The following is a 12,241-nucleotide window of genomic DNA, read 5'->3' on the forward strand; positions in this document are numbered from 1 at the left end:
GGCATTGGATTTTTCCATTCTGTAAGTGAAATTGAATTGAGATTTTTCATGTTGTATGTTGGCATCTAATTTAAAAAAAAAAAACTATTTTTAACACTGCAAACTAAAGAAAATATCTGCAGTTCAAGGCACGTGTAGTCAGCTGACTACTAGCGTGTGATATCTTTCATAGCTTAAAGGCTGGATCCAGAACACAAAAGAAGAAAAATAGTTACTGTTAGTCAGATCCTCACCAATGTTTAAAATTAGCATACGATCTAAACCTTTCTAATCCTTGTTAAATATTTAGTGGGTACTAAATATTTTAATTAGGTGTTCTGTAAGATAGTATAGCTTTTAATGGGCCAGTTTTTAGTGGGGCACTTTGGACGTGGGGCACTTTGAATGTGAAGTTCAAACATGCAAGTGCCTTGCACACAGTAGGTGGCAAATAACTGATAGCTATTATTTTAAATCAAGGCTCCTAATTAATTTGAAAAGTTAGTATAAAGCAGATTTTCAATACCAACACTACCCTCTAAAAAAAGAGATGATAATATGCATTCAATAATTTATCCTCTATATAGTAGTTGGGAAATGGTGAGCCTTCATATTAAATGACGAAATAAATCATTTATATATCTTAGATGCTAGGAATATAGTTATTGGCATAACAAACAAGGTTCTTGCCCTCATAACATTTACAGTTTAATAAGGGAAATGAACATTATGTAGAGGCATCCAAAATATTTAGTTAGAAACTATAATAAATGATATGACTAAATATTACAGTATGATGAGAAAAGAATAATGAGAGGATCTAATTCAGATGAGAAAGGAGTCACAGAGAAGGCTCCTTTAAGGAGCCGACTATTAAATTAAGACCTAAAAGGACAAAGAGAGGTTAGCAACCTAAGGATATTATGTATGCAGCATGAGGAGGGTTGGGTAGAAGAGGTGGTGACAAAAGCATTCCAGGAATGCTTGTGTGACAAGTGTAACAGGCCCAAATAATCGACATAGAAAAAATGGGAAATTAAATAGAGGGAGAGAGTAAAGTCATTGTGGGTAGTGAGGTGAAAGCTTTGAGGGGACATTAAATGCCAATGTTCTTCCTGGAGAAAAGACTCTGAGGAAGGAAGTAAAAGTTTAAAAAAAAAAAAAAGAAAGAAAGAAAGAAAAGAAAAGAAAGAAAGAAAGAAAGAAAGAAAGAAAGAAAGAAAGAAAGAAAGAAAGAAAGAAAAGAAAAGAAAATCAGGAACTGAGGAGAAATAAGTGAAATGGAAGATAGAAAACAGGAATTTGAGGTTGAAGAAATTGTTTATTGGCCACAGTTTCTGGGGAAATGAGGGAAGCGAAGCGCTGGTGGGAGCAGGTGAAGATGACTGGCTAGAGGAACCCATAAATGGGAAGAGATTACACGGAAGGATTTTCATTTGTTTATTTTAAAAATTACAAAAGTAACAAATATTCTTTAATATTTCAAACCAGGCAGCCACCCGTTCCTGAAGTAAACACTGTTCATCCTCACAGAATGGTTTTAGTGGTGAGGATGAGGATTAGTGACAAGCAAAGTCAAGTGGAAGTTTAAGGCAATTACACAGAGAAATCAGACCAAACGCTTTATTTCAGCCTAAATTTCTGCATTTTTCCTTGAGATCACTTCACCCACTATAACATTAGATATTTTAGTAAAAAGTAACTTTTTCTTATCATATGATCATTCAGACCCACTGCAATTTCCTGGTTCCTAGAATGTGAGCTCCTCTGAAAAAGACAGGATTCCCCCCCCCCCCCCCCCAAATCTCAGATTATTAGACTACAACTCCATGAGAGCAGGAATTTCTGTCCCACTCACTCCTTCATCACTAGCAACTGATGCATAAATTTTGTTGAATGAATGAACATACCAATACTATGAAGACAAAACCCATATTGAATTCAGAGTAAAACAAAAAGTGAAAGAGAGGGGGAAAAAAAAAAAAAAAAAAAAAGGAAAGGAAAAGAGAAAGAGAAAGAGAGGGATGAAAGTAGCAATACTTTAGATTCTGTCACTTATTCCTGACTCTCTTCTCCCACACCTCACACCCTGTCAATTTGACAAGTCCTGTCAAACCAGCTCCTTAAATAGCTCTGCATCTCCATGCCACTTACTGTTCTACTGTAACCGGCTCCTAACTGGTTTTTGTCCTCAGTCTTACTACTTACGTTCCATACTTTTGCCAGTGTCATATGTGAGAATACCACACGAATTCCTAAGGTTCTACTAACTTCCTTCTTACGTGTTAAGCGCTAGCCAAAATGAACCTATTAGTGTTTCCCAAAGGAACCATGTTGTTTTATGTCATAATATTTTTAAAACTCTTGCTTTTTCTTTTTAAGAATGTATTTTTTATTTGCTTAATAGCTTTTACTACTTCAAAATCCATTCCAACTGCCTTCACTCCTTTATAGCCTTCCCCAGCTTCTGCAGGAAAAACTACTTCCTCCCTGTACTGTCACTGTATCCTACACATGGCTCTAATAATCGCTTACACTCGATGGAAACTATTTCTAGACGACTCCGTTTCTTCTTCTGGAATGTGAGCTCCTTGAGGGCAAGTATTGCCATTTACTCATTCATATTTCAAGCATTACGTATACTATCTGATGGATTACACATTTAAAAAGTAATACTCTCGTTTAGTCAGCTTTCTGGCTTCTTCCACACTAGCTTTTTTCACTTATTAGGCGTGGGACCTAGAACAAGTTACTAAATTTCTAAATCTCAGTTTCATTTTCTATACAACAACTATATTAAAAGTATCTACCTACCACATAGGATTGCTGTGAAGAAAAATGAGATAATCTATATAGGGGGTACGTAATAAATGTTAGTTGCTATTATTACCATTATTTCATTTCTGATAGTCTATTTTATGTTTAGAAATTCAATTTATACCTTTCTAATAGATTCATGTTTTCCTTTACATATTTGATCATATTTATATGATTTAAAATAACTGTTCAAAAGGTTCTTGTTAGCTAATTCTATAATCTCTCATTTCTGGGTCTGTGTTTCTATTGAATTCCTTTCCTGAATTCCTTTAAGGAGTATTAATTTTGTTTAGGTATATAGTTAAATGACATGCCTATAGGTTGAATGATTTTGCTTGTAAGCTGATGAGGATTCTATCCAAAGCCAATATCCTATGTATTTTGAGGTTTCTCAACTCTGGCTGGCAGAAGTGTGAGCTACCCCTTATCCTGTGTATACTTCAGGAACTGTTTTCTGGTGGTTCTTTTTCCAACCCACACATGTGCAGAATTTAGAGCCGAAGACTCAAATATCTGCTTGAAGCTCTCCAGAACTGACTGAGCTACTTACTCCCTCCTCTCTGGTACTCTGTCCTGCATATTCTGGCCACCTTGGTTTCTCTAAACCCCAATCTCTGTCTCCTCAACTCAACTCCTCAACATGATGATCTTCCTTCCTGTACCATCACTTGGCAACTGCCTCTCAGGGACCACAGTCCTGTTTCAGACATTGGACATTGTCTGATTTCTAGTTGTTTATGGCAGGCGGATAACTCCCTTATGGGTACTTCTTCATGGGCTGAAGAGGAGGTACCTATCATCATTTTATTAAATGAAATACATGCATTCATTGGTAAAAACACAAAGTTCAAAATAAAATTCTAATAAACAATGAAAATAAATATGGACAAAAACTTTTGAGCCAATATTCCTAAATAGAAGTGGAGATTTACTTCAAGGAAATTTCAATATTTGCCAGACTTGAAAAGTCCAGATTAACATTTCTACATTGAAAGAAATTGCAAAGCAAGAAGTTGAATTTTAAAGTTGTTTGAATAGACTTTTTTTCTTTTTAATCTTCACCCAAGGATATTTTTCCCCCATTGATTTAAAAAAAAAAAAAAAGTGAAGGGAGAGGGAGAAACACAGAGAGAGAAACATAAATGTGAGAGAGACACATTGATTGGTTGCCTCTCACACACCCCCCAACCAGGGGCTGGGATAGAGCCTGAAACAGAGGTACATGTCCTTGACCAGAATCAAACAGCAATCCTTCTGTCCTCAGGTCAACACTCTAACCACTGAGCAAAACCAGCTAGGGCTGAATAGACATTTTTGCTTCCATGAGTTTAAAGTTGCCTAATAGCGAGAGATTCTCTATAGTCTTCATGAGGTTATTTGAAATTCAGACATAGGAAAATTAGCATTATTCACTATTCAGATATGCAGAAATGACATTGCATCCCTGTACTTGCTCAAAACTTGGATAAATCGTTTCAGAAGGGATCGGGTCCTTATTTTTCACAAAGTGACTTCAGTTTTAGACATAATTTGCTGGAACTCTGCTCTTCTTCGCTACCTCCCAGAAGAGTTATTTCCTCTTGATAATGCTATAATATGTACATGATGTTATAAGGAAGTTGTCTGCAGGAGGATAATATAGTAGAGGTTCCACTGAAAAGGAGTCTGGTACTTGGCATTCTACTTGAAAAAATGGGGCTTAATACTTACTTTTGGAACCCTGCCTCTGAATGTTTCTGCTCATTTTGGATTAAAATTGGGGAATGACACATTTTGGAACAGAAAAAATATTCTAAAGTTTCCTGGAAGTAACTGAGAATATATTAAAGCTATTTAACCAAATAATTTAGTATCACCTAGACACAAATGTTGCATTTAGTCTTTAAGAAATCAGAAACTGTCTGATTAAGAAGCATAGCAAGAAATATCCAGCATAAAATCTAGGTCATGTTTATGGCACAGAGGAGAACTTGGAGGTGCTCTCTCTCAACAGCTGGATGAATCAATGGCAGCTGCTATAAGAAAGATAAAGAAACCCACATCTGCTTAGAGTCCACATGCTATATGGATCCCTTGTGATAGTAAATAAATTCTTGAAGAGGCCCACTTCTAAAGCAGGAAGAGAACTGGAGGACATTTAAAGACTTTTCCATAGTTATCTCCATGTGCTATTTCACAGAAACCAGCTGACTATATATGCACCATTCTTCAATACAGAAAGTATTTAATACATATTTGCTAACTGATTAAGGGACTGGGAAGGATTGGGAAAGACAGGTTCTGTTGAAATAGTACAAACTCCACCTATACATTCACAGCTCCCAGTTTTATGTATTTTGAGACCAACGGGTTAGTTTTTCTGAGGTAGTTCACTTAAAATTGGGTCACATTGATTTTTGCCCACTAGCACATATATTCTGTAAAGGAGATGATGTTACTCTCAGCACATTAAGATTGTTTGCACAAGAATGTAATTGAGATGAACGGTCTCTAGAGGGTGCATGTCATAGAAGCCGTATATGATTGGAGTAGCAGAAATAGTAGAAATAGCACATTAGCAAATTAGTAAATCTAACTTTGCTACTAATCCGCTGTGCAATTATACAAATCATGTAACCTCATTGTTTATAAAATGGGCACAATAATACCTATCTAACTTATTTCTTAGGATAGTAGAAATGGTCTAATAAGACACTAAGTAGGAGGAGTTTTAGAAAAAAAATTTCAGTAGCTAAGTATAAAGTAGCAGTAGCATCTATTAGAGCAGATGGGGGGATCTTATATACTCAATGGAAGCAGGGAGTGTACCTGTTCACTTACTCTCACCCAGTGCCAGGCACATGGTAAGTCTACCAGAATTCTACTAGTAGAATGCCTCTCTCTCTTTATCCAAGGGTATAACTTCTATTCACTCTTCCTTCCCATTTAGATCAAACAGCCAGTTTTCAGGAGACCCTTCTCTAATCCACTCTCTCTCCATTCTTTAACAATAGTATTCCCATTCCTCCTTCTAGCCAGGAGTTTATTTCTTTGCAGTCACATCATTCCTTGAATTTACTTCATGGCATTGTTTTGTTGTGGTTAATCCCAAGGATATTTTCCCACTGATTTTTAGAGAGAGTGGAAGGGAGGGGGAGAGACACAGAAAGAAACATCAAATGTGAGAGAGACATATTGGTTGCCTCCCATACCACCCTGACCAAGGCCTCGACTGAGCCTGAAACCGAGGTACATGCCCTTGACTGGAATGAACCCAGGAGCCTTCAGTCCTTGGGCCAACACTCTATCCACTGAGCCAAACTGGCTAGGGCTACTGCATGGTACTTTAATATTGGTCAAGAGCAAAAGCTCTGGAGCCAGATGGCCTGGGTATGAATCCAGCGCTAGCACTTACTGTTTAACCTTGCCAAGTTACTTAACCTTTTCTGATCCTCAGTTTCATTAGTTATAAAATGGAGTTTATAGTATCCACCACAGAGAGATGTTGTGAAGAGTAAGTGAATTACTGCATGTCAAGTGAGCAGACCTTCTCTTGGCTCTTAATACAGTCATTAGTGATAATGATGTGATGGAGGTAGTATTTCTGAAACAAGAGGAACAGCTTCTCAAAAGTAAGGTGTGCTTATAACCTTGAATAGCATGAGACCAAACAATATTTTTTAAAAATATGTTTTTATTGATTTCAGAGGATGGGAGAGGAAGAAATAGAAACATCAATGATGAGAGAGAATCATCTATCCACTGCCTAATGGGGATCAAACCCGCAACCTGGGCATATGCCCTGATCCCATTCGAACCCAGGATCCTTTAGTCCTCAGGCTGACGCTCTATCCTCTGAGCCAAACTGGCTAGTACCCAAACAGTATTTATAGGAACAAAGAAAGATAAACGTTTGGTAGGAAGAAAAGAAGCCAAGAAAATATTTGGGAAGTCTTACCGCCATTTTTGCCCACAGTTCGGAAGCATCTCCAGAAGGCCCGTAGGAATGATGCCCTGTTGTGAGGAGTGGCTTGGATGAAGCTGAATTCCCGAAAGAGAATATGAGTTCCTTGACATACACTGTTAAAGCTGCAAAGAGAACAATCAAGAACTCATCATTAGATGGATAGTTATGTAAGGCTGAAATCAGAATGAAAAAGCAAGACCAGACAGAAGCACTGCCAAAAAGGGAAAAAGGATTTTTCCCCCTCTCCAATAAGACTCTGAACTATAGCCGAAACCGGTTTGGCTCAGTGGATAGAGCGTCGGTCTGCGGACTGAAAGGTCCTGGGTTCGATTCCGGTCAAGGGCATGTACATTGGTTGTGGGCACATCCCCGGTAGGGGGTGTGCAGGAGGCAGCTGGTCGATGTTTCTCTCTCATTGATGTTTCTAGCTCTCTATCCCTCTCCCTTCCTCTCTGTGGAAAATCAATATAATATATATATTTTAAAAAGACTCTGAACTATAAATTAGACCAAGTCCTTCTAGAAGGAAGTCTCTTCACATAACCATATCCCTCTGAAAACTGTTTCGGTCCAGTTCCTCTGGCACTTCCCCCCTTCCCACATACACACCCTGAGGAAATTTTAGCAGTCACTGGAGCATCTCATATAGAGGGAAATCTTTCAGTCTTTAATTGGCTGACATTGGCACTCATATTTTTTGAAGCATAACCCTCTCCCTACCTTTTTTGGAATTATGTTTCCTTAAAGAAATTCTTTGTGTACTCTCTGACCTCTATCAGCTGCCATATGAACAACATAGCTTATGGGACATAACCAGTTTGTCTGTTCCAGTTTAGGGGTGGTGTTGCATACTTCTCTGACAATAACCTCAGAGGAAAATCCATGTGCCAAAGGATATAAAAGGTTCCAAATAGAACACTAAAAGCAAATAAGAAGAACAAGGGTAGAAAGTGGCCCTGAATTAAAGTGTGAAGCAAAACCCCAGAGCCCAAGTGAGTCATTGTTTAAGCTGGGCTGGAGAAGGGGAAAAAATACACTCCATTGCCTTTGGGTCCTTTTGCCAAAGAAGTGAAGGCTGTAGAGCCTGGCGTAATCTAAAACTGAAATTCCACCAAAGAATAGGCAATTATCCAGGCATCAACACTATCTAAGGCAGACTTCAGGTTCCAGAAAACTCCTAAGTTCCCTGACAAGTAAACCATGAATGGGAAATGTGTTAATGTTATAGAGAAGCAGACATTAAAATGAAGATGGCAAGTAATAGAGGGACAATGGTAATTCCTAATGCCACGTTTCGTTTGTTGACTAACGAGAGAAAAAAATTCTGAACCCCTGAACGGAATACGAAAAAATGTCAGGAGCCATCCATTCCATTTTTCTTTTTCCTGACCAAGTTCAGAGGGAAGTGTCTAACCTGTCTTTACAGTATGGTATGTTATAGGATAAAATAAACCTCTTCCTGTTACTATTAACAGTGCTATATAAAAAAAGTTAATTACACAGTCTTCTTCCCTCTTAGAAAAGTAGCATAGAAATCTAATTCTAAGACACTATGAAAAAATATGAGGCCAATACCCGGCAAAGAATTAGGTTAGATGAGAGATGTTTAAAAAGCAATGAAAGTGTTAAACTAACCACATAGTTTATGGCAGTGCTATTTATTGTCTTGAGCAAAGGAAAATGAAAAAGAAAGCAAATGAGCTGTTACAGATAAATGGAGTAGGCCACATTTCTAGCAAATGAAGTCTAAAATGATAACATTCTAGACTAAATTTATGAAGGAAGCTATCCAGCAAAGACTTAGTCCCAAAGTGTGCATCATACCCCACAAGGGTAAAATGCTGGTGTTTAGATCATGATCTTGGTTGTAAAAGAACTAATTATAATGAAATTACATCCTTAATGTAACTTTAAAGAATATATATTTTAAAAAACACTAAAGAGTAATCTATGCATTAAAGAATCTGGCTAAGCTTCATTATACAGATAGGTACAAATTTACACAAAATTATAACATAAGAATTTTATAAAACAAATTGATAGGGCAAGGGCTTATAATTCTGAATATAAAAAGATTTACAATTTTATTTATACTACTGCCTTTAGGTAATCCATATTGATAAAAATCACATTTAACTAAAATTAAAAATAATTAGAAATATTTGAATAGCATGGCAACTGGTCAGTATGGGAATCATAATCACTTTACCTAAAGAATAGATGATGAATATGATCATTGAAAATTCTTTTAGATAAGATGGCTCTAAGGAAAGAGCAGAAAATGCAATAATGCTTAAAACTTTACTGGCTCTCTTCAATCTGAAGTATCTTTTTTCCTATCTCCATCTGTTAAAACTCTAATCTTTCCAGACCATCTGTCATATTTGACATAAAGTCTTTTCATGATTCCATCTCCATGCTCAATTCCCAGCATATCTCACTTTTAACTCTCTGATGGAACTCTTAATATGCTGCTTTGTTTTAAAGTTATTCTACTTATTTCCCCTATTAGATTATAAGTTATGTGGAGTAAGCAATTCAGTTGTATTTAATAAGTATCTTCTGGGGAAGTATTTTGAGGCTGTGGAAATATACTGTCAACTCTTCAGACTTTCATTTACTATTTTCAGTATCTATTGATTTTGTATTTAATAATTCTTGCTAGAAGCAATAACAATTATGATGGGTTTGCCAGATGACTATTTCCTCCTTGTTACATCATTTCATCTACATTTATAATTTGACCTTCTATGGTAAAAAAAGAGCTTACCTTTCTCATCCATTCATTATTTATTTATTTACATTAGTCTGGATTCATGGATTCTTACTTTATTCAGTAGGTTATGATCCTTTATTATCATTATTTTGTTGCTCAAATTGTCCCAGATTTGGCTGTGGGAGCTCCTTCAAGCTAACTTCTATCCTTTTGACATGTCTACACAATTCTTTGGTTACTTTGTTTTCTTTTTGACAGAATAAGATGTTCCAGACCCATCTTGTTCTTTCTCTAACCCATCTTGGAACCAGTCATTTATTCAAGATGCACAAGTCGCTTTTAGTAAAAAACAGTGTTTAAAAACCAAGATCTAGGTAGATGCTGGGTGTGCTTTGTGCTCCAAATGTGTCATTGCTTCTAGGCTCTCTCAGAAGACAGTTAAGAAACAGATGAAGGTCTATACACACACATTCTACACAAACGTGCACATGTGCATGAACGCACAGATATTTATTTTCATTTCTATGTATCTAGCTATCTACATATATTAAAACCCATGAATTCACACTGATTCAATTCCAATATATTGTACCCTCTATTCTTTCCCTTTTATATATGAAACTTCCTCTTCTCACAGAGACATCCAGCTACCATTATCCATAACATATATTTACTTATTTGCTCAATCCTAAAATGTACAGCATTGCTAGTCCATGCCTCTGTGTAAAAGCAACCTCCTAATTATAGTTCAACACTTATTTAGAGCACTTTTTGTTTTTAGCCCGAGGGCAAATAGTCCAAACACTGTGTTCAAAAGGTACTTAGTCTCATCCTGGCCAGTGTGCTCAGTGTTTACTGTTGGACTGCTCACTGAGGTCCCAGGTTTGATTTTTGGCTGGCTCTGGTAGAGACGCATGCAGGAGGCAACCAATCTATGTGTCTCTCATATTGATGTTTTCCACTTTCTCTGCCCCTTCCTCCATCCCTTCCACTCTCTAAAAAGCAATGGAAAAATATCCTTGGATGAGGATTAAAAAAAAAAAATTTTACTTAATCTCCCTAATTCCCTTCAGTATGTTTGTTTTATTTATTTGAAATACTGTTTGCTTCATTTGTTTCTGTCCATATTCCATTTTAGGGCCCCTCATCCTTGTTATTTACATACATAACTTTCTTGCCTATGTGAAATATTAACATAGTTCCAAAAGTAAGTGTCACCTTCCCTCCACACTTGTCCTGACCAGGAATTGAACCATGACCTCCTGGTTTATAGGTCAAGGCTCAACCACTGAACCAAGCTAGCCAAGCACTAGTGTGAACTCTTGATATAATTTCATTTTCTCATTGGGGTTGTCTTCTGCTTTTTTATTTTTATAGATTTTTCTTTTTATATTTTTAATTGACTTGAGAGAGAGAGAGGGGAATAGAAAGAGGAAGGAAGAAAGAAACAGCGATTTGTTGTTCCACTTAGTTATGCAATCAATGATTGAGTCTTATATGTGCCCTGACCAGGGATTGAACCCCAAATCTTTTGGTGTATTGGGATGGCACTCTAACCAACTGAGCTACCTGGCCAGGAATTGTTTTCTGCTATTTGAGATGAGCTTTATTTACAAGGAATCCTAAACAAATCTACAGAGAAGCAAAATGTGAGAACAAATCATATCCAATTATGTAGCACAAACTATCTATACTAAAGGTGATACAAACTGAAAAATAAGTAAGATCAAAGATCCAGAACATCTTAGGAAGAATCGTGATTTAATGTAAGCTTCTGTTGCTTCTATAAACAGAAGGAAAAAAGATATTCTGTGTAGGAGAAAAAGAAAACTTCTGTGGCATATTTCCCTCGAACATATTGGCAAAATAAGCAGACTGGAGTTTTGTTTTGCAGAAAGTAGCCAAACCCTAAAGATATATTCCTGTGGCATGATTTAGTCCCCTGAACTAACCATCCCTGGATTTGTTCTCTTTATTTGTAAAAATCAGATGAAGTCTAAGTCCTTAAATGTTTTCTTTCCATTGCCTATCTGCCACAGAATTTGGTAATGCTAATTTGATGAAAGAAATTAGCAGAACGTGTCAGCTTGGTCTATGTTGCAGAAGGCCAAAGTAGTTTGGACAGCCCACTTGGACAGAAGTGCCTTACACCAATTTCTTGCTTATAGTGTTACAAAGAAGTTTCTGTACAAACGTTTAATGTTCAATTTCTAAGAACTTCTGGCTATTGGGCTGTATTTATCTATAGTTCAAACATACAGCACACCTATTAAGGGGAAAAATGAGTGAATAACATAGTCCTACACCCAGTGAGAAATTTGACAAAGTGTGGCTTTAAAATATGGTACATTTCAAATAAGGTTCTGCCATATGCATCAGGTGAAGCAATTGTAGGGTCTCTATTGGCCAGGAAGAACTAAGTGTAAAAGTATAGAAAATAGAAACCCACATTGCAGATGAGTACTCACAACCTCATCTTCTCATTCCCAGTATTGGCTAAATTAGAAATAGAATGGCCAAGACCTTTGGCTTCTAAAACAAAGTCCCAAATTTAGGAAGAAATCCAACAGGGAATAATTAATCCTCAGTCACTTTCTAGGATAGATGAGCCAATTTGTGAGACCTGAGTTGCCACTGTGGCGAACAGGATTCATAATTTCTATACAGCAAAACAACTGCATTAGAGGCTTATCGGTTCACTCTAAAGCAGTGTTTTTCAACCTTTTTTGGGCAAAGGCACACTTGTTTCATGAAAAAAATCACGAGGCACACCACCATTAGAA

At 36.8% G+C, this 12,241-nt stretch overlaps 1 protein-coding gene across 1 annotated transcript in view; it reads right to left on the bottom strand.

The window, feature by feature from the left end:
• Positions 1-12,241, bottom strand: part of CSTPP1 (centriolar satellite-associated tubulin polyglutamylase complex regulator 1) — a gene marked incomplete at its 5' end in the record, with an annotated part of 122,641 nt that overhangs the window by 61,472 nt on the left and 48,928 nt on the right. Inside the window, 1 exon segment of the mRNA XM_084896133.1 lies at positions 6,734-6,864. Coding sequence (XP_084752259.1) covers positions 6,734-6,864 — 131 coding nt within the window.

Source organism: Pipistrellus hanaki (genome assembly GCF_964339955.1).
Source record: "Pipistrellus hanaki genome assembly, chromosome: 9".
Lineage (NCBI taxonomy): Eukaryota > Metazoa > Chordata > Mammalia > Chiroptera > Vespertilionidae > Pipistrellus > Pipistrellus hanaki.